The 22,539-nt window shown below is 53.0% G+C and overlaps 1 protein-coding gene across 2 annotated transcripts in view; it reads left to right on the top strand.

The window, feature by feature from the left end:
* The first annotated feature begins 403 nt into the window (after positions 1-403).
* Positions 404-22,539, top strand: part of CFAP65 (cilia and flagella associated protein 65) — a 38,115-nt gene continuing 15,979 nt past the window's right edge. Inside the window, exons 1-19 of one of the 2 annotated variants that reach the window (XM_015432812.4) lie at positions 404-654; positions 972-1,175; positions 3,972-4,156; positions 7,366-7,468; positions 8,317-8,483; positions 8,667-8,866; positions 9,142-9,287; positions 9,751-9,973; positions 10,321-10,586; positions 11,580-11,780; positions 11,970-12,329; positions 13,823-13,960; positions 15,704-15,949; positions 16,529-16,753; positions 17,629-17,787; positions 18,013-18,163; positions 18,663-18,791; positions 20,231-20,444; positions 20,771-20,899. In XM_015432812.4, the coding sequence (XP_015288298.3) occupies positions 502-654; positions 972-1,175; positions 3,972-4,156; positions 7,366-7,468; positions 8,317-8,483; positions 8,667-8,866; positions 9,142-9,287; positions 9,751-9,973; positions 10,321-10,586; positions 11,580-11,780; positions 11,970-12,329; positions 13,823-13,960; positions 15,704-15,949; positions 16,529-16,753; positions 17,629-17,787; positions 18,013-18,163; positions 18,663-18,791; positions 20,231-20,444; positions 20,771-20,899 (3,599 nt within the window). In that variant the 5' untranslated portion in view covers positions 404-501. Of the gene's footprint in view, positions 655-971; positions 1,176-3,971; positions 4,157-7,365; positions 7,469-8,316; positions 8,484-8,666; positions 8,867-9,141; positions 9,288-9,750; positions 9,974-10,320; positions 10,587-11,566; positions 11,781-11,969; positions 12,330-13,822; positions 13,961-15,703; positions 15,950-16,528; positions 16,754-17,628; positions 17,788-18,012; positions 18,164-18,662; positions 18,792-20,230; positions 20,445-20,770; positions 20,900-22,539 lie in introns of those variants that run through there. The other variant, XM_074010175.1, reaches the window with a different exon arrangement.

Genomic DNA, 22,539 nt, shown 5'->3' with positions numbered 1-22,539 from the left:
CATTATATTTTGGGGAGCAGTGCCATGTTCTGTGATGTCATGGATGATGGCTTCGTATCAAGTGTAAAGGGAAATCAGAGATGAACCATTTGTGGTAAGTCATAGGGATCTGCAAACCACTTCCGCATGTGCTGGAGTGGAGCTGGCTTAGTCTTGGTGTGTGAGTGTGAAAATTGCTGTCTTCTTATAGAGGTAACAAAGTCACACTTGAGTGTGTGTGCTAAGGGAAGCCAGCTAAAGGAAGAGGGGATTCAAGGTGATGGAGCCAGAGCTAGTCTGAGATACTTTGTGTCCCTTAGATCGAGGTCAAGCATCCTCTTGAGCATTTGGTGAAAACTGTGGCCATTCCCCCTGGAAAACAGACATGTATGCATACATAGCATCTGGCATATCCTTTACATATGTGTCACATATATTTGCATATGATTTCAGCTACAGTCATCAGGGATCCTGCTGCTCTAGAGATGGATTGACTTATGCTTTCATTGATCTATTTCAGTGATGTTTACCTTAACAGGTTGTAGACTGGTGGAGGAAACCCAGAAGGTAGAGAATCCGTCAGTCTCATTTGCCTCTTCTTTCCCCCTTATTCCTCTTCTCACAAGAGGCAAGAGCGTTCAGAGGAAACAAGCAGAGAGTAAAAGCCAGATAAAGGTAATGCACACACTTCAGTAACACCCACTGGAGCTTGCTGAGCAGTGCCAAGAGTGGCCACGGAGGGGCATAGTGGGGTAGGCCTTGTTCCCAAGTCTCTCTTTGGAGTGCCTTTCCTGATGGTGAGTCCCTAGGCTCCCAGGCAAAGCCCTGGATCTCGTGTACAGCCTCATTCCTCATGGTGCCACCTAGCACCTGTTGCCAGAGCTGGAAAGCAGACCCTTTCCTCCATGACAAGGATGGCTATGAGAGTCTCCTCCCTCAGCCTCTCTTTCTCATGTCACTCCTGTCTCCCCCACCCTCTGCTCTCTTCCCAGCTCCATACTCAGAGTGCTCCCTTTGGACTGTGTCCCAAGGGCCTGATGCTTACACAGGCTCCAAGCTCCATCATGAGGTCCAGGAACAGCAGGGACCACACCGTGAACTCTGGCGGATCCTGCCTGAGTACCAGCACGGTGGCCATCCCCGCCATCAATGACAGCAGTGCAGCCATGAGTGCCTGCAGCACCATCAGTGCCCGGGTAAGGATACAGCCAGGGCAGGCAGAGCAGGGTGTAGCAGGGCCAGGGCAGGGCATGGGGGGCAGGGCACTGGGGTGGGAATCTGAGAGGCCCTGACTCTTCCCTATGCATCTTAGCACTAGACCCTGTCTAGACTTTCCTTGTCACCTTTTTTCCACTCAGGAAAGAAAATATTACATTGGCCATTGAATACACTCAGTAAATATTGAAACTGAGAATGTAAGCTCCAAAAGAAAAGGGATTTGTCAGTCCTGTTCACCATTGTAGCACCAAGCACACTGGAGTGCTGGGAGCAGTGAGTGCCTGAGAGGCCGTGGGATAGGAGAGTGCCAGAGAGGAATGAGTCAGAGGCTGGTTGGATAGCTAGGATTTCTCTTTCCTCAGAAAGTTCTTCTGGCCTTGACCCCTAGGACTTTGTGTTTGACCAATAATGTATGGATGCTGTTTACTTTTTGCAGCTCTTTGTAGTTCTCTCTATGTGATGATGCAGCTGTCCAGGGGTGTGACTATGGGCATGGCTTTGTGTATGATACAGTGTGTGTCTGTGTTGTGTGGTATACAGTGCCTAGCTCCTTAGATGTGCTGCCCTTGCCTCCCTGTGAATGGAGGGTCGTGTTTTAGAAGACATCTCTGTCCTCTGTGCCATTCCGGGCCTGTTTGCCCTTGGATTCACTCACTGCCCTTCCCTGCTCTGCTTTGAGCCAGTAGGAGATTGGAAAGTGGGAGGAAGGGAGAAGCCAGGGCATTTCTCTTCCTCTCTCTGCTGTTCACCGTGTCTCTGTCAGCAGCTGCATTTCCCCTGTGGCTCCAGTTCCCATCAGACAGGCCTCAAGGCTGTATTGACCCCACCACTTCTCACCTAGGTGTGGTGGCAGCTTCTTGATGTTGCCAACTCCCAGGTTCCCTCACTACCCATGGTTATGCAGTAAATTCCCTGGTTTTTGTTGTTGTTGTTGTTTGTTTGTTTTTTCTTTTTTCGAGACAGAGTCTTGCCCTGTCACCTGGGCTGGAGTGCGATGGCGCAATCTCGGCTCACTGCAACTTCTTCTTCCTAGGTTTAAGCGGTTCTGCTGCCTCAGCCTTCCGAGTAGCTGGGATTACAGGTTCCTGCCACCATGCCCGTCTAATTTTTTGTATTTTTAGTAGAGACAGGGGTTTCACTATGTTGGCCAGGCTGGTGTTGAACTCCTGACCTTGTGATCTGCCCACCTTGGCCTCCCAAAGTGCTGGGATTATAGGCGTGAGCCATTGCGCCCGGCCACAGTAAATTCCCTGTTTTAAACATTCAGAGTGGCTTTTGTTTTCTTACCTGGACATTGGCTGATGCACCAACTGATATTTATAGTAAATTACCTCCCATAATCCATGTCACCTTTCTTCCATAGGTGACTCAGGAAAGAAAATAGTATGTTGGCCATCAGACACACTCAGTAAATATTGAAACTGAGAATGTAAGCTCCAAGAGAAAAGGGATTTGTTGGTCCTGTTCATCATTGTAGTCCCATAGCTAGCACAGTGTCCGGTGCATTATAGGTACTCAAAAAATATCTGTTGAATGGATGACTATATCCTTATATTATGCAACAATATAAAAGCAATACTTGGTCAAAGATTTAAAAAATGGTGGCCGGGCATGGTAGCTCATGCCTGTAATCCCAGCACTTTGGGAGGCCAAGGTGGGTAGATTACCTGAGGTCAGGAGTTCAAGACCAGCCTGACCAACCTGGTGAAACCCTGTCTCTACAAAAATAGAAAAATCAGCCGGGCATGATGGCGGGTGCCTGTAATCCCAGCTACTTAGGAAGCTAACGTGAGAAAATTGCTTGAACCTGGGAGGCAGAGGTTGCAGTGAGCTGAGATTGTGCCATTATACTCCAGCCTGGGCGACAGAGCGAGACTCTTACAAAAAAAAAAAAAAAATACACACACACACACACACACACACACATAGTATAAAATATATATATATACACATATATAGTGTCAAATACACACACACACACACACACACATATATAAAATGCCAATGAGTTGAGTGCTCATGGCAATGACCGTGGTAGGAAAAGGCAACCAGTTCATCCTCCCTCCACCTTACCACCCCAGGGAGGGTTTCCATGCCCCCTCCTTCTTCATCTAGAAAGGGGTGATGGATAAGCCTATGGAAAGATTTTCCATTACAGATGGAAATGCTGCACATGGCAGTGCTAGCATCAATCACCAGGAGCAGCCCTTAGAGTGGCCTCAGAAGTCAGGGGATGGGTGAGGTGAACAGCAGACAAATTGACTCCTCCTCTGCCCCACCAGCCAATTGAGGAATGGGAGAGGGAATGGTGCAGAGGGAACTGTGGTCTGGAAAAGGACTTGGGATAGACTGCTCTAGCTAGGAGAGGCATCTGTAGCAAGGGGCAGGGCTGGGAGAAAGAAGAGGGGAGGAGGTACCTGATGGGGTGGTATCTGAGGGCACACTGAAGAACAGAACAGAAGCCTGCATTTGTGTGCTTGCACAGAGTGGCTGATGGGGCTGCCCAGGGAAGGCTTCGGGGGCAGGGGCTCTAGTTGCAAAACAGTTCCAGTCTTGGAAGAGGTGATATCTGACTTCAGGGCCTACCTGCCTCTCACTATCTGTCTCCAGACCATCCCCCAGGGGTGAGGGGTGGTGTCAATCATTGTTTTTCTGTCTTGTCCTTTATTTTCTTGGTGGTGGAGGAGGAAGACCTTCACCTGTTCTCTGGATCTTGGCATCCTACCCTGCTGATACATCCTTTCTGCTCCCCCTTCTCCCTGCCACCCGAACAGCCTGCAAGCTCCGTGGACACTCAGATGCACTCCCCAAAGAAGCAGGAGAGAGTGAAGAAGAGGGTCATCTGGGGCATTGAGGTGGCCGAGGAGCTGCACTGGAAAGGCTGGGAGCTAGGAAAGGAGACCACAAGGAATCTGGTTCTGAAAAATCGATCCTTGAAACTCCAGAAGATGAAGTACAGGTACCAGTATAAGGGATCAAGGACCCAGTGCCAGAGCATTGAGCCCTGAAAGCAGGCTCTCTTCAAAACAAAACAAAGCAAACAAAAAACCTTCAACATGCCATATAAAAGCCAGTGAGTGTTTAAAACACGTGCAGTATGAATAATTGTGCAGCTATAGTCTATTCTTTTTCATTGTGGTATAGTGTCCCAATGTGTGCCTGTACCATAATGCATTCATCCAGAATGAAGCGAGTTTGGACTGTTTCTAGTTTGGGACTGTTACCAACATTCGTGTATATGTGTCCAGTTACATAAGTACGAGAGTTTTTCTGGGGAATACCAGGTACTATGAAGGCTCACGTGATTTTGGGGTCTTATGAAAGTGGTTTTTTGTTTGCTTGTTTGTTTTTCTGCGTAGTTGTTAAATTAGTGTCCTTGCGGGATGGAGCCATCTATTCTGCCACCTTGCTCCACCTTCTGTCTTTTCTGGGGAATAGACACAGGAGTAGAATTGCTGAGGCTTAGGCCATGTACCTGTTCACTTTCTGTAGATAAACCAAATTGTTTCCCAAAGTGCACAGATTTCTTTAGACGCCCACCAGCAGCGTTAGAGAGTTCCCATTCCTCCACATCCTTACCAATAACTGCTATTGTCAGAATTTAAAATTTTTGCCAGTAATGGTAACTTGTGGTTTTAATGTGCATTTCCCTGATTACTGATGAATGAGGATGAGTGTCTTTTTGTAGGTTATTGACCCTTTGCATTTCTTCATGTGTGAAATTTATGATCAAGTCTGTGGCCATTTTTCTATTACATTATCTTTTCTTTCTCCTTTTTGGTATAAGTTCTTATCCCAATTAAAAACCCTTTGCCAGTTATGCGTTGTGGATATCTTCTCTCATCTTATGATTTGTCTTTACTCTCTTTATTGTGTCTTTTGAAGAATAAAAGTTCTGAATTTTAAAGGTATCAACTTTATCAGTCTTTTTCTTTTATGATTGGTGCTTTTTTATGCTTTTCCTAAGAAGTCCTTTTCTACCCCGAGGTCATTAAGATATTTTCCTCTAGTATCTTCTAAAGACTTCATATTTTTGCCTTTTAATATTTGTCTTTTATCTATATGGAATTGATTTTTATGAATAGTAAATTTTGATATCTGGTTGTATAAGTCCTCCTACTTAATTCTTCTTCTTTTTTTTTTTTTTGAGACGGAGTCATGCTCTGTTGCCCAGGCTGGAGTGCAGTGGCGCTATCTCAGCTCACTGCAAGCTCCGTCTCCAGGGTTCACGCCATTCTCCTGCCTCAGCCTCCCAAGTAGCTGGGACTACAGGCACCCACCACCACGCCCAGCTAATTTTTTGCATTTTTAGTAGAGACGGGGTTTCACCGTGTTAGCCAGGATGGTCTTGATCTCCTGACCTCGTGATCCACCCTCCTCGGCCTCCCAAAGTGCTGGGATTACAGGCGTGAGCCACCACGCCTGGCCTTAATTCTTCTTCAAGATTGTCTTAGCTATTCTTGGCCCTTCTTTTGATCTTTTATATAAATATTCAAATCAGCTTATCATACATGCACATAAAACTCTTCTTGAGATTTTGATTGGGATTTAATTGGACCTATAGATGAATATGGGGAGAAATGATATCATTACAATATTGAGTCTTTTAATCCATGAACACGGGCTATCTCTATATTCATTAGGTTATTTTTCATGTCTCTCAATAAAGTGTAAAGTTGTCTCCATAGACATTTAGCACATCTTTAGTTAGATTTATTCATAAGTATTTTATATTTTTGCTGTTGTTATATATGACATATTTTTTAGTTGTTTCATTTCTGTCTGTTGCTAGTTTTTAAAATGTCATTTTTATATAGGTATTGTGTTCAGTGTCTTGGCAAATCCTCTTATTAATTCTAATAATTTATTTGTTAGTATTCTTGTTTTTTCATGCACACATTTGTATTTTAAATGGAAAATGACATTATTTTTTTCTTTCTAGTCCTTACACTTTTTGTCTTTCCTTACTGTGTTGTTAAATAGAAAAGTGTTGAACAGAAGTGGTTATAGGGGCATCTTTGTTTTGTTTATCATCTCAGAGTAAAGGACTGCAATGTTTCACCATTAAGCTGTCTGGTAGGATTGATTTCCTGTAGGATTTCTGTAAAAGTGTATACATTGTCAGATTATGGGAATATTCTTCTATTCCTGCTTTGCTGAGAGGTTTTCTCATAAACACACATTAAAGTTTATCTAATTTCTTCTTTCTTTTTTCTTTTCTTTCTTTTCTTTCTTTTCTTCCTCTCTTTCTTTCTTGTTTTTTTGAGACAGGGTCTCGCTCTATTGCCCAGGCTGGAGTATAGTGCATTAACATGGCTCACTGTAGCCATGACCTCCTGAGCTCAAGCAATCCTCCTACCTCAGCCTCTCAGGTAGCTCAGACTGTAGGCATGCACCACCATGCCTGGCTAATTAAAAGAAATTTTTTTTTATATAAACAGTATCTTGCCATGTTGCCCAGGGTGGTCTCGAACACCTGGGCTCAAATGATACTCCCGCCTTAGCCTCTCAAAGTGCTGGGATTCCAGATGTGAGGCACTGTGCCTGGCCTGTGGAAAAGTTTTTGACCACCCATTCCATGTTTTGGTGTTTTTAGGCAGAGCAGCCATAATATTTATTGTACAATTACTGGGTCAGTTTTGATAAATTATATTTTTATAGCAATTTTTTTCATCTAAATTTAAACATTTGTTGGTGTAAAGTTGCTGACAATGTCATCGTCTTATTAATGTTTTGAAAGTCTGCAGCAGCTGTGGTTCTGACCCACTGTGGGATGCTACAGCTCTGCTGAGGTCTCTGGAAAGGCATCCCCGGCCCCACCCTCCTCAGCTTTGGTTCCCCTGCCTCAGTGCTTGGGGACTCTTTAAAATCTGGGCAACCCTTCCCTGTCCCTGTCCCTTTCAGGCCTCCCTACTCATCAGAGGTACAAACACTACTCCCTTTTTGTTCAGAGTGAAGATCTCTGAGAATAGGAGGGGGAGGAGGAGAACGGGTCCTCTTGTAACCAAACCCCTGAGTTTCCACCTCCACGTGCTCATCTCTTGATCTCTTTCTCTGTGGTCCCAAGGACTCAAGCTCCCTTGGCTGCAGAGCTTCCCTCGTTTCCTGCCTCTTCCAGTTGTTCTGAGCCCTGATCTGAGGTGCTCACCTCCCGGCTCTCTCCTGCAGGCCCCCCAAGACCAAGTTCTTCTTCACAGTCATCCCTCAGCCCATCTTCCTGAGCCCAGGCATAACCCTCACGCTCCCCATCGTCTTCCGGCCTCTGGAGGCGGTAAGGTCTGCCACAGTGAGCGACGGCAGGGAGGCACCTGGGAACAGTGACCTCAGAACAGAAAGCAGGACAGAGCAACCAGGAGCACCCCCCCGCAGCCCCGCCACACACACACACACACACACACACACACACACACACACACACACACATATGCTGCCCACTCCAGCAGCAATCCAGCTTGGGAGGCCCTGTCAGGGGCTTGGCCCCTCATCTCATTAGACAGAGGGCGTTCCCCAGGGGATGCTGGGGGTAGAGGCTGCAATATTATATTGACCATCAGAAAGCCCTACATTCCGTGGCCGGGGATGGTGACTCATTTCTGTAACCCCAGCACTTTGGGAGGCTGAGGCAGGCAGGTCACTTGAGGCCAGGAGTTTGAGACCAGCCTGGCCAACATGGCAAAACCCCATCTCTACTAAAAAATACAAAAGTTAGCTGGGTGTGGTGGCGCATGCCTGTAGTCCCAGCTACTTGGTAGGCTGAGGCAGGAGAATCACCTGAACCAGGAGGTGGCTGTTGCAGTGAGCTGAGATCTCACCATTGCACTCCAGCCTGGGTGACAGAGCAAGACTCCCCCCCCCAAATAAAGAAACCCCTTCTACATTCCTTGGCCTCTTCCTGCCACCCCCCACCCACATTTCCTCAAAATACTTTTTCTACAAAAGAGACTCTAATCTTTGAGACCAAGACAACATAGGTGCCCAGCTCCCCTCAGAGTCTGACGTGGGGACCACGGCCCAGCCCTCCCCTCAGTGGTTGTGTTGGGGGTGGCTGAGGGTGGGCTGGATGTGCAGTCCCTGAGTGCCACTGATGGGTGACTGCCTCTGCCCCGCCTCACACTACAGAAGGAGTACGTGGACCAGCTGTGGTTTGAGAAAGCGGAGGGGATGTTCTGTGTGGGCCTGCGGGCCACCCTGCCCTGCCACAGACTGATCTGCCCGCCATCCCTGCAGCTGCCCATGTGTGCTGTGGGGGACACGACCGAGGCCTGGTTCTGCCTGGATAATGTGGGGTGAGGAAGAGGCTGAAGTGCAGGCGGGGAGAGCAAGAGCTGTGAGGAGGGTGTCTGGAAGCAGGAGAGACAGGCATTCCCTTGTGGGGGTGGGGTAGTCTGAGGTCTGCCCAGCATCCCTGACTTGTTACTGCAGGAGCAGGGGCCAGAAGCCCAGTGCCCTGACCTGCCCCCCACCCCCAGGGACCTGCCCACCTTCTTCAACTGGGAGTTCTCCAGCCCATTCCAGATGCTGCCAACCATGGGGCTCCTGGAGCCAGGCCAGGCCTCTCAGATCAAGGTGACCTTTCAGCCCCTTACAGCCGTCATCCACGAGGTGCAGGCCACGTGCTGGTATGGGGCGGGCAGCCGGCAGAGGAGCAGCATCCAGCTGCAGGCTGTGGGTGAGGCCCGACCTCCCACCATCCCCAGACTGGCCCCTGCTGCACCTTCTGGGGCCTCCAGGCCTCAGTGTCCCCCACCTCCCATCTGGCCTGCCCTCCACAGGGCCTCCACCGGCCTCCTGCCCTCCCCCCAGCCCCGAAGGCTTTGCCTTTGTCTTCCATGACGCTACAGACTAAATTTTCCCTGGGGCTATCTGCCTTCTTCAAGGGGCTGTTCAGCTGGGGCCACAGAGGCCCTGGCGGTTTCCCCCAAGACTCCCCCATCTCCGACCCAGCCAAGTGCGCCCAGCTGCTGGTGAGCATAAAGCACAAGTGCCTGGAGGACCAGGATGCCGAGGGCTTCCAGAAGCTGTTGTACTTCGGCTCTGTTGCTGTGGGCTGCACCTCGGAGAGGCAGATCAGGCTACACAACCCGTCGGTGGTAGGCACCAGGCGGGAGGGGCGGCAGGACTCATGGCCTCCAGGACTGGAGTCTCCTAAAATCACCGCCTTGCTGAATGCCCCCCTTTCTTTCTACACCTTTGGCCCCAAGCCTCCTATAACCCATGTCAGCTGTCAATAGGTGTGTCCTTCTCCTCAGCTGGGGGCTGGGCTGGGGTATACCCCAGCCAGAGCCACGAGCAGCCCTAAGACTGTCCTGACCCCGGGACCACAGTTAGCTGTGATAGTACCTTGGGGAGAATTAAAAGGCAGGTCCACCGCGGGGCACATGACTCGGCTCCTTCTCTCCAGAATGTGGAGGCAATCTGGCTAGTGAGGCACAGGGTGGATGCCAGCTGCCCCTACCCCTTTGGCTGGGCACGCCAGTACAATGCATAGACTATCGCATTGTACAGTGCTCCACTCCGCGACCTGACCCCTTGTCCTTCTACCTGGCCCTACAGGTAAATGCCCCCTTCAGGATTGAAATTTCCCCAGAAGAACTGGCCGAAGACCAGGCCTTCTCATGCCCCATGGCCCGTGGCGTCGTGCTCCCGGGAGAAAAGAAATGCGTGTCAGTGTTCTTCCACCCCAAGACTCTGGACACCAAGACTGTGGACTACTTCTCCATCATGCCTTCTGGCTGTGCCTCCAAGACCCTGCTCAAAGTCGTTGGTTTCTGTAGAGGTACTGGTGACCCCAGCGGTCTCCCCTGGGGACAGGAGCAGCCCATGCTGAGGATTCTGAAGCGCTCCTTCCCTGCTCCTAAGAGCCAGGGCTACCTTGCCTCAGCCTGGGTGTCTGCTGCCCTCTGGTGGCCCCGTGGGGAATCATTTGTGACTACCTGGAGATTCCAGTCCCACGGGCACCCAGTGATGCTGGAGTGCATCCGGCATGTGCTCAGGCTGAGCAGGCTGCTCAGGCTGCCAGGGCTCTGGGCCTCTGTAGCCTGGCCCTGAGAGTTCCACCTCCCTTCAGTGGGACCTTGTCTAAGACATTCTTGGGGAAGCTAATACCCCATCTCCTGTGTCCAGGCCCTGCTGTGTCCCTGCAGCACTACTCTGTCAACTTCAGCTGGGTCAACCTTGGGGAGCGCTCTGAGCAGCCCCTGTGGATTGAGAACCAGTCAGACTGCACGGCCTACTTCCAGTTTGCCATGGACTGCCTGGAGAGTGTCTTTAGCATCAGGCCTGCCTTCGGGACCCTGATGGGCAAGGCCCGCATGACCCTGCACTGTGCCTTCCAGCCCACTCACCCCATCATCTGCTTTCGGCGTGTGGCCTGTCTCATCCACCACCAGGTGAGTCGTGGGGAGGGCATGAGGCTGAGGGAGGAGGGGCTCCCCTGGGGCCCAGTCATGGTGACAAAGCTTGGTGGGCACTCCCCTGTATTCTGGAACTTCTAGAGCTGTCTGCCTGGTCGTCTCCCACTCCTGGGTCCCAGCCCTAGCTTTTGGAGCCAGTGTGCGGCCTGGGCACAGGGGAGATCACTCTGTGCTAGCTTGCCCTGCTACCAGGCCAGGCGCTTTGCTGCTGCTGTGCTCATGGGCTGGGAGAGGGCGGTTTGGACCCGCGGCCCCCCACTCTCCCGCCGAGCCCTGCAGGCTTTGCCTTTTCTTGGCCTTCCATGACTTCACAGACTAATTCTTCCCTGGAGCCACCCCACATAGCATGCATAGGGCAGAGAGCTTTCAAGTTAGACCCCAACCCTAGGCCCCTGGGCATGATCAGACACACTGTGCCCTGACCAGCGGGGCCTGGCCCAGATGGCAAACAGGGCTGAAATGTAACCCATAATCCCTCCCTGAGCTAGTGCCCAGGCTCAGGCTGTGTCTGTGTATCTGGAGGAATGGGTGCCTTTCTCTAATTCTCGTGACAGTTTAGTATGGGCTAGGGGAGGCCTTGGGAATGGAGGAAAGAACAGAAGCCCAGAGGGAAGCCTGATCAGGCCGCATATTCTCCTCCCTTGGGAGGGCCGGAATTCTAGTTTGGCAGGCCTCTGGGCTGGCAGTAGGGTGGGTGGGAGAATGCCCAGGGGCCATGGCAGAGGGGGAGGGTGGGCAATGGCTGAGTGCCCTAAGGACAGGGGTGCTCTCTCCTGACCTTCCCTGGACTCCTGCTGTGCCCTGGCTGAGCCAGACCACTGCTGAGTGCTCGCTCACTGGCCACCTGGAGCTTCTGCCCCACTGCCTGTTACCCTGTCTGCCCAGCTTCTGTCCTCAGTTCAACCCCCCAGCAACCCCCTTGCCCCACCACCCCTCCCATGCCCCATCACGCACAGACAAATGTCACAGGACCCACTGTTCCTGGACCTGATGGGGACCTGCCACTCGGACAGCACCAAGCCAGCCATCCTGAAGCCTCAGCACCTCACCTGGTACCGTATACACCTGGCCCGGGGCCTGACGCTCTACCCCCCTGACATCCTGGATGCCATGCTGAAGGAGAAGAAGCTGGTGCAGGACCAGAACGGGGCCCTCATGATTCCCATCCAGGTACATGCCCTCCCCAGCTGCATATCCCTTCCCTAGTGATTCTTGGGCAATCCCGTGCCCCCAGGGTCCCATGGGCACCATTAGTAGTTGGCGTGACTGGTGCAGGCTTTCCTAGACAGGAGTGTGTCCAGGAGGGGCCACAGCAAGAGGAATGGCAGTTGGGCCCTGTCCACCTCTTTCCCCATGCAGGATCTGGAGGACATGCCGGCCCCGCAGTACCCTTATATCCCCCCCATGACCGAGTTCTTCTTCGACGGCACCAGCGACATGACCATCTTCCCCCCACCCGTCAGTATAGAGCCTGTCGAGGTAGACTTTGGTGCCTGCCCAGGGCCTGAGGCCCCCAACCCTATACCCCTGTGCCTGATGAACCACACCAAGGGCAAGATCATGGTGGTCTGGACACGGAGGTCTGACTGCCCCTTCTGGGTGACCCCAGAGACCTGTGACGTGCCCCCTCTCAAGTCCATGGCCATGCGCCTGCACTTCCAGCCGCCTTACCCCAACTGCCTTTATACGGTGGAGCTCGAAGCCTTTGCCATCTATAAGGTGTGTGCACACAATGAGAGGGAGGAATGCGGGGTCTCTGCTGGGAGCCTGAACGGCTGGGTGGGGTAGCAGGGGGTGACCGAGGGCGGCTTCGGGCTCCATCCTCTGCGTGCCAGGCTTTCTGTTGGCTGGACAGCAGCCCCTATGGGTTTGTCTCCTCCAAAGCTCCTGGCCCAGCTAGGTCCATCTGATTTTCTCATTCTTATGTAAGTTTCCCCTCCCCTCCAAGGGAGGATTCAGCTGAGATCGAGCTGTTTGGGAAAACTGGGTGCACAGGGGGACACTCCCTGGGGTTCCTGGCTAGGAGGCCTCCTGGCTTCTCTACTAGTACTTGAATTAAGAAGTGGTCCCTCTAAAGGAGCTTCGAGTGGGCAGGAACCTGGGCCTGGAGACAAAGTCAGCAGCACCAGGTGATTGTGATGGGAGGGGCTTCTAGCTCAGCTTCCCTGGGTCAGGGAACTCTGAGTGCTGGCTGTCCCCAGCCCTGCTGTTCTGGCCCCAGATGCATGGTGCTCTCTCCTCATCCGTTAGTACTGCCTGTCCCTTTCTTATTGGCTCTGCCCACCCCACTGCCCTTGCCCAGTGGCCAATGTGTTGGGGCCCAGAGAAGAGTAGGGCTGTGCAGTCAAGATCAGGGTCACTTACCAGCTGTGTGACCTTGGGCAAGTTCCTTAATGTCTCTGAGTCCTGATCTTGTCATCTCTAAACTTAAGACCACATCCGATTTTTTGAGGAGGCTTTCCGAAGTGGAGGCTTTAGTTGCCTCCATCCTAATGCCTTGGCAGTGGGGTGACGTGGAGGTTTGTAGGAACAAGGTTGTAGACGCCTGGCTCTGCTGAGGCTGAGCCTGTCAGATATTTAGGTTACAGGCTGTAGACCTGCACAGTCCAGTACAGCCACTGTCAGCCACACGTAGCTACTGAGCTCTTAATATGTGGCTGGTCCCAATTGAGAAGTGCTGTGAGTGTAAAATGCACACTGGATTTCAAAGACTTAGTATGAAAAGAATGTAAAATATCTCATTACTAATTTTATATTGGTTATATGTTAAAGTGATAAGATTTTAGATCTATTGGGTTAAATAAAATATACTATTAACATTAACTTCACGTGTTTTACTTTTTTAATGTGGCTACTGGAACATTTAAAATGACATTTGCGGCTGGCATTTGTGGCTCACATGATATTTCTATTGGCCAGCGCTTCTCTAGGCTCATTCCTACAGAATGAATGGTGCTTTCACATCCCAGCCCCACCCTCCTCCTGGGTTGTGAGGACTAAAGAGAGCGTTGCTGTATGGACGCAGGGCCTAGCTCCCCGCGGGAGGGACTTGGTTGGGATGCTTGTTCTCTGCACTGTCTTCCCAGGGAGGCCCTCCTGTCTGTGTCCAGTGTAGGACTCCTGCAGCACAAGGGTAGGGAGGGGCAAGGTGGGGCACCCCACAGGGCAGACACAGGACTCTGAGCTTTTCCGTGGGTCTGGCCCCCCTGCAGGTCCTGCAGAACTACAGTAATATTGAGGAGGACTGTACCATGTGCCCATCCTGGTGCCTGACGGTGCGGGCGCAAGGCCACAGCTATTTCTCTGGCTTTGAGCACCACATCCCCCAGTATTCCCTAGATGTCCCCAAGGTGAGTGTGGTCCCAGCAACAGTGGGAGGGAGACAGAAGAGCCCTAGATTCTGCCTTGGCCTGCAGATCCCTCTCGCCTTCTCTGATGGCCTCAGAAACACATCTTTGCACCCTCCCTGGCTGTTCCCACCTCCGCCGTGCCCATTCTGGGGATCTGGGCCAGTTGAAGACTTGCTTCTGGGCCCTGACACTGGGACTGGGGGGAGTCTGGGGCCTGGACAGCTGGCCCCTTGCTGCTCCATTGGAAATACTCACTGGCTCCTGTGACTCTCAGGTTCAAAACCCTCCACCTCCTGCATTTGTTTGTGTCCTGTTTACTGCATTTGTTTGTGTCCTGTTTACCCCAAGTCCTGGGTGTGGGCCCAGGGATGTGACAGCCACACCAGCAGCCCCTGCCTTTGGGAAGCACCCTGCCCTATGAGAGTGACAGCCAGCCCCATCCTCAGGAGATCATAATTCCCAGGCCACCCCAAGGCCCTTAGAAGCCCTGACCTGACAAGCAAGAGGACATAGGGCTGAAAAGCACAGAGCCTGGGGCCAGACCTCCGGCTTCCAATCCAGTTTCGCCTTCGATGTCTCCTCCAGTCTCCATCACCTGGAGGTTTTGCATTAGACTTCTGGTTGCTGGAAAAGCACCACTTTGGGACAATGTGCTTTGGGTTGATTCTGCTCCCCTCACCACCTACACTTCTGCCCTCCTATCCCGAACCTATGCCACCCCAGGATTCAGCTTGGAGGCTGCTGCTTCCCAAAGGCCTTCCTGCCTCACAGAGTCCCCCTCAACACCTCCCTCAGCCCCCTTCCCTTGGCAGTTCCTCCTGGTGGGTTGTGGACTTTATGCAGCCCAGCAGATCTGGTGTCACTCCCTCACTGGCTCACACACAGGCACTGTCACCCCAGCTGGATGGGGACCTCTGGTCAGGGATTGCAGGTTTTGTGTTTTGCAGCCTGCTCAGCTCTCAGCTGGTGCTGGCCACAGCCTGGATGCCTGAAGAGTGTTGGGAGCTGAGATTGTCCGGGCTGGTTTCCATCAGTTACCTGCATGAGAATCACCTAGAAGGGGTCACTTGCTTTTTTATTTTGTGTTTGCTGATATAGAATTTTGCTCTGTCACCCAGGCTGGAGTGCAGTGGTTCGATCTTGGCTCACTGCAACCTCTGCCTCCTGGGTTTGAGCGATTCTGTAGCCTCAGCTTCCCATGTAGCTGAGATTACAGATGCATGCTACTACAACTGGCTAATTTTTGTAATTTTAGTAGAGATGGGGCTCACCATATTGACCAGGCTGGTCTTGAACTCCTGCTTCAAGTGATCCACCCGCCTCAGCCTCCTAAAGTGCAGGGATTACAGGCATGAGCCACCGCACCTGGCCCGAAGGGATTAGTTACTGCAGCCCAAGAGCTTCTGGACCAGGCTCTCTGAAAATGAGTTATCCAAAGGGTGATGCAAAGACACCCTAAAATGAAACAATTTCTACTTTATCCTTGAGGAGCGGCCTTGGAGGCCTGAGTTTCCCAGGGGCCTGTGGCCCCCTGTCTCCCTGTCTGGAGGTCTCTGGAGAACAAAAGCATTCTTTGGTGTCAGCTCATGGCCTCCTTCAATTCCCTGTTCCCAGGGCGTTGACTGGGCTGCAGGGCAGCACCTCGGATTTCCTTGGAGACAACTCCTCCCAAGCCCCCATTCGGCCCTGTGTCCCAGGATGGAACTCTGAGCGAGGGCCACTTTCCTCCTCTCCCACCCCCAGCTGTTTCCAGCAGTGTCCTCCGGTGAGCCCACCTACCGCAGCCTGCTCCTGGTCAACAAAGACTGCATGCTGCTGACCTTCAGCCTGGCCCCCCAGAGAGGCTCAGACGTCATCCTTCGGCCCACCTCGGGCCTTGTGGCACCCGGGGCCCACCAGATCTTCCTCATCTGCACCTACCCCAAGGGCAGCTCCTGGAAGCAGCACACTTTCTACCTGCAGTGCAATGCTTCCCCCCAGTATCTCAAGGTAGGAGGCAGAGGTAGGGGACCTGGGTCCTTGGGAATGGGCCATAATCTTGAACCACCCTTTTCAAGGCCACATTCTGGGGTTGGCCCCTAAGATTTCCAGGGAGCCACTTCCCCTCCAGGAAGTAGCATAGTAGGGAAGGAACCCCCTTGACCACACTGTGAACAACTTTCCCACCCCTCAGGACCTTGCCTGTCCACCCCATGGGGTCTGAGGCCAAGAAAGAGGGTGCAGAGAACCCAGAGGAAGGATCTGGGGGAGGCAAGACACCTGCAGGTGGTAGAGGGATATTTGGGGCCAGGCCAGCAAAAGGTTCTGGGGTAGTGGGTCCATGTCTGGCCCCATGAAATGGTCTATAGATCCTCTCTCAGTCCCTGAGTTCTTTTCAAGAATTATCTCCTGGGCCAGTCACCATTGACTCTGCTTTTGACAGAAACTGCCAGTATACAGGCTGGCAGAGGGCCTTTCACTGCCCGCTTCAAGGGGGGAAAGTTGCCTAGCCATGGCTTCCTGGACATGTGGGTGGAGCTGGGACTGCAGAGTGAGGTCAGGGCACTGCCCTCCTTCCTCTGGCTCTAGGAGGTGAGCATGTACAGCCGGGAGGAGCCGCTGCAGCTGAAGCTGGACACCCACAAAAGCCTCTACTTCAAGCCCACCTGGGTGGGCTGCTCCTCCACCAGCCCCTTCACCTTCCGCAACCCCTCGCGTCTGCCCCTGCAGTTCGAGTGGAAGGTCTCTGAGCAGCACCGAAAGCTGCTGGCTGTCCAGCCCTCCAGGGGGCTAATCCAGCCCAACGAGAGACTTGTGAGTGACTCCCCTCCTGCCAAGTGACGGCAGCCTTCACCTCTGTCATCTCTTACTTGTGCCTATCACAGCCCAGACTTGCCAAGTGCACCCCCTATTCCATCCACAGTAACCTCCCCCACCTGGTGATAAGATGTTAATATTACTCTCACCATCCCCCTACCATTTTACAAATAATTGAGGCTTGGTGGGGCAGCCATTTACTAAGAGCATAAGTTAGGCCGTGCAGGGCTGGGACTAGAACCAGTGTTTCTGATGCCAGGGCCGAGGGGCATGTCACCTCCCCATCCATGGTCCCCAAAGCTGGGAGGTCACTGGGAGGGTGGGTTGCAGCAGCTGGATTTGGGCCCAAATGGCCAGCCACCAGTGAGGGTGAGGAAGGGGACTGTAGTCATAGCGGGGGTGCTGGCTGGGATTCAAAATAGCAGATTCCTGTCCCTAGTCTAGAGCCTTACAGACGGGCTGGGGAGGCCAAACTTGGGACAAGAAGCACCAGCAGAGGCATCTGTAAGAGCCCGGGGGACAGTCCCTTGGGGGGACAAGAGGCCTCATAGCCTGTGGAGTTGGCCTGGAGTGTTGACATCCTGCTCCCACCCTCACTACTGTCTGACCCTGGGCAAGGGACCCCACTTCGCTGAACCTCCAGTTTCTCATCAGAAAATGAGGCATGGAAATAATGCTACTGACCCCGTGGGGATATAGGATCGAGGGGCTTGAGGAGACTCCATGCATGTGCCGTGTACAATGCCTGGCACACAGTAGATTCTGAGAAAGGGCTGCCAATAGCATGATGCCCTGCAGTGGGGCCTTGGATGGCCGGGTACCCATGGAGGGGCTTCTGCAGGCCACTGCAGGGATCATTTCTGTGACCCCAGACGCTGACGTGGACCTTCAGCCCTTTGGAGGAGACCAAGTACCTGTTCCAAGTGGGGATGTGGGTCTGGGAAGCTGGCCTGTCGCCAAATGCCAACCCCGCTGCCACCACCCACTACATGCTCCGGCTGGTGGGCGTGGGGCTCACCAGCAGCCTCTCAGTGAGTGGGAGGGCTCTGGCAGGAGGGGGCTGGGGGAGGGGCCCAGACATGTGGGAGGGAAGGCCCCAGGGAACCTCACCTCAAGAGGGCAGGGGATAGGAGCCCTCTGCCCTGGACACCCCAAACTTGCTCTTCCTTGAGGGATGCTCTGAAAATGGGGCTGGGAGGGTGGGGCTGTGGGCCTAGAGGAGCCCCCACTCGTGGCTGGCTGACTGTGGCCTCCAGGCAAAGGAAAAGCAGCTGGCCTTTGGGAATGTGCTGGTGAACAGCAAGCAGTCCAGGTTCCTTGTCCTCCTGAATGATGGCAACTGCACCCTCTATTACCGCCTCTACCTGGAGCAGGGCAGCCCTGAGGCCGTTGACAACCACCCACTCGGTACTTGGGCCTGAGCTGGGACTGGGGCCAGGGGAGGTGAGAGGAGGTACTGGTTAAGATCAGTTAACCTGCTGGGCACATTGGCATGTGACTGTAGTCCCAGCTGTTCAAGAAGCTGAGATGGGAGTATTGCTTGAGCCCAGGAGTTCCATGCTACAGTGCACTATGATCACAACTGTGAAGAGCCACTGCCCTCTAGCCTGGGCAACATAGCGAGACCCCACCTCTGAGCCTCAGCTTCCTCATCGGTTAAAAGGGGCCACAGGAGGCGCCTACCTCACAGGGCTGCTAGGTGGGGAAAAGTGCTTAGCAGGTGCCAGTGACACAAAGTTGGGTGTGGTCCCTCTGACCCAGGCTGGGAGGAGGGGCTCCAGTCCCTGTTTCCAGCCTCAGGGCCTGCTGTCCTCCCCTGGTGCCCAGGGGAGGGTATCTGCAAAGGAGCAGGAGGAGAGGCTGGGCCTCCTCTACCCACTGACCCAGTGGCATCATCCCTGAGCAGCTCTGCAGCTGGACCGAACAGAGGGGAGCATGCCACCCCGGTCCCAGGACACCATCTGCCTGACTGCCTGTCCCAAGCACCAGTCCCAGTACTCCTGGACCATCAGCTACTCTCTCCTTTCCCACAGAGGTACCTAGACCGCCTAGCATAGAGAGTCAGGGCCAGGGAAGTGCAGGATGAAGGGGGAGGGCTGTGTGAGGCAGTGGATGCCAAGCGTCAGGCAGAGCTGGCAGGGTGAGTGGGGTGTGCTGGAGTGTGCCTTTGGCATCTGGCATAAATGCCACACACCAGATGTGTCTGTCCAGATGAGTGTCCATATGTGCGTATGCCCAATGCAGTTAGGAGCTGTGCTGACTTACTGTGGAATCTTAGCTCCCAAGCCTCCCTGGACGTCATCTTCCTTCTCTGTAAAATGGAGTTCTTACTAGCCTGCCCTAGGCAGGTTGGAAGGAGCCTAGGGCAGCATAGAAAGGAAATTAAGAGTGTGGACTGGGGCCAGAGGCTCTGGACCTGGATCCTGGCTCCAGCACTTGTAATCTTAACAAGTTGCTTCACCTCCCTGTGCTCAGTTTCAATGTCTCAAATGGGGATAATAAGCTGGGCATGGTGGCTCACACCTGTAATCCCAGCACTTTGGGAAGCCCAGGTGGGAGGATTGGTTGAGGCCAGGAGTTCGAGACCAGCCTGGGCAACATAGCAAGACCCCCATCTCTACAAAAATAAAAGTATTAGCTGGGTGTGGTAGCATGCACCTGTAGTCCTAGCTACTTGGGAGGCTGAGGCAGGAGGATTGCTTGAGCCCAGGAGGTAAAGGTTGCAGTGAGTAAGCTGTGATTGTGCCACTGCTCTCCAGCCTGGCAACACAGTGAGACCCTATCTCAAAAATGAAATGAAATGAAATAAATAAATAAAAATGGGGATAATAATGTCACACAGGCCAGAAAAGGGAAGCGAAGTCACAATACCTGCCACCGCTTGCATGAACTTTGAAAACATTAAGCTAAGTGAAAGAAGCCAGTCACAAAAAGCCACATATTGAATAATTTCATTTATATGAAATGTCCAGAATAGATAGAGGGAGACAGAAAGTAGATTAGCAGTTGCCTGGGGAGGGTGAATGGGGAGGGATGGCTAATTGGTACTAGGCTTCTTTTTGGGATGACAAAAAATTTCTAAAATTAGATAGTGGTGATGGTTGCACAACTCTGTGAATATACAAAACAAACAAACAAACAAAAACACTGAATCATATGTGTTAAAAGGGTAAGTTACCCAGTATATAATGGTGTCTAAATAAAGCTGTTATTAAACAAAATAGTTTGAAAACAAATCACGGCGCACATTAAGTGCAGGCATGTGTATAAGGCACCGAGGACAATGCCCAGTACCCAGAAAGTGTCAGACAAGGGCTGGCTGTTGTTGGAAATGCCCTAGAGCCCAAGAGGGGTCCACTGCTCCTGATGAGGGTCCTGCCAACTGCCCAGGACTCCTGCCCCTTTGGCCTGCATGCCCCCTCCAGGGAGGGTGGGAGGCAAGCCCACTTCTCTCTTCCTCACCCCTCTCCCCAGATAACAAGGCTGGGGAGAAGCAGGAGCTGTGTTGTGTCTCCCTGGTGGCCGTGTACCCCTTGCTTTCCATCCTGGATGTCAGCTCCATGGGCAGTGCCGAGGGTATCACCCGGAAGCACCTGTGGCGCCTCTTCTCTCTGGACCTACTTAACAGTTACTTGGAGCGTGACCCCACCCCCTGTGAGCTCACCTACAAGGTGCCCACCCGGCACAGGTGAGCTGAGCCTGGGGTGCGGGTGGGGGCTGGGGGCAGGACCTATCTAGGGTTGTTCATGGAACTTTCTGCCCAGACCTCCAGAACAAGGAAGCTGTTTCCCATCTCTTTGAGGGAAGAGCTCTCCAGTTCTTGCCCATCCCTGGAGGGGCCCAGGGAAGGGAGGAATTGGCTTGAGGTCTGAAGAGCCAGCCCATCCTTGTCCCTGAGTCCCAGATTCTCCAGTTCCCACCTGGAGGGAGGGGAGAGCCCAAGCCAGCCATCCCTGGGAGGGCCCTGCCCTGGCCCCATCCCCATCTCTGAGCTCCTTTCTCTGTTCCACACAGCATGAGCCAGATCCCCCGCATCCTCACCCCTTTAAGGCTTGACTTCAATTTCGGGGCCGCACCATTCAAGGCCCCACCTTCCGTGGTATTCCTGGCCCTGAAGAACAACGGAGTGGTGCCCCTGGACTGGTATGGTTTGAAGGGGGCCACTGGGGGGCCTGGGAGACAAGTGCCTAGAGGCTGAAGGAGAACAAGAGCTGCACTCTCTTGCCAGTGGTGGCCTGGCTGCTTGCTCTCAGTGAAGAGTGGGTCCCTCACTGACGGCTGTGGAGGCCAGGGTGTGACTGGGGTTGCCAGCAGGACCTGGGACCTGTCACCAGCTGAGACGTGGTGATAGGCTCAGAAGTGGTGGGACTGCCCTGATGGAGCCTGGGCATAGTGGCCTTAATAGCGTAACAAATGAGATGCATTTGCTGGGTATCTGCTGCACACCAGCACCTGCGCTTTACAAGCCTTTTCTCCTCCAGTCCTGTGGGAAACTCCTCTTCTCTAGACTCTTTCATAGACAGAGAGGCTGAGGGTCAGCAAGGTTAAGGACTCAGCAAAGACCATTCAGCCGTGAATGGACAGAGCCAGGTTCAAAGCTGGATTTGTCCGGTCCAGAGCCCTTGCCTACCCCAGTTAGTCAGCAAGAAGGCTGAGTTGCTTCTACATAGTATGCACTGGCTCGGTGCTGGGGCCCACCTGACACAGCCCCAGCTTCGTGCAGGCTGGGCCTGAATGGGAGCAAGTTGAGGGTCTCTGATGGGGAAGGACAGAGATCTGCTGCCGGGGACAGAGCTGCCCCTGAGGGTCCTGTCTGAGGGGCTTTTCTCCCCCAGGGGCTCAGAACTCGTGCCCAACAAACATCCTGCTTCCGTGCCTGGACTTTTCCTCCCTCCACCATGTGCCTTGGTTTCCTAGTAAACTCCCTTTTGATGACTTCCAACTTTGCTTGGCTAAAGAGAGGTGAAAAAAAGTGTCTCCATCTGGGTCAGACTTGGGAGACAGATCCAGGGGTCTGGCCAGGGCGTGGCAGTGAGTGGGGGAGAATGAAAATATGTAGGTGGGGCTTCTGTGATCAGGAACTCGCTGGCCTGAGCAGAGAGAGCCTTGGGGAATGTGGGGTGAAAGGGGTGGGGTCTGCATCATCGGGGGGGCACTAGCGGCCCCTCACTCTCTGTCCCCTTTCTCCTCCATGGTGGAGGAAGATGGGGAAACTGGCTCTTTAGGGGGCTCCTGTCTGAGAAGGGCCAGAACTGTGAGTAACTGAGGGCTCCCAGCCCTGAATGACTGGGAAGCTTGGCACAGCTGCCAGCCTGGTGGGGAAGGCCAGGGACTGCCTTGAGCTCCAGACCTGCCATTCACTGGGCTCTTTGAATGGGCCCGGAGCCAGGCCCTACAGGGCTCCAGGGAGAGGGGTGGGGCAGAAAAAGCAATGTTGGCCTGTGTCCTGGAGGGGACCGCACGCCGGTGTTTGTGTAGGAGCAACCAACTCACGCTCTTTGTGGAGAGGGTCCAGGCTGCTGGAAACAGAGGCGGGGGAAACCCAGGCAGCATGCCCAGCCAGCGGGGCCCATCCATCAGGAGATCATCTGAGGTGCAGGAAGGCAGTCCGTGCCTCTTCCAGGATTCTAAGTAGATTGACTCTCCTATGCTTTTTGTGTTGTTGTATTTCCTTTCAATTTCTTAGAAGGCTATTTCTGAAAATTCTAGTCCGTCTCTTCTGAGCTCATAAAGAACAGATGGAGAGTTTTATTCCTGCCAAGGCCTGTCAGAGAGAGCCAGGA

Source organism: Macaca fascicularis, chromosome 12, assembly GCF_037993035.2.
Source record: "Macaca fascicularis isolate 582-1 chromosome 12, T2T-MFA8v1.1".
In the NCBI taxonomy this organism is placed as follows: domain Eukaryota; kingdom Metazoa; phylum Chordata; class Mammalia; order Primates; family Cercopithecidae; genus Macaca; species Macaca fascicularis.
This window is presented reverse-complemented; position numbering and strand designations above follow the sequence as displayed.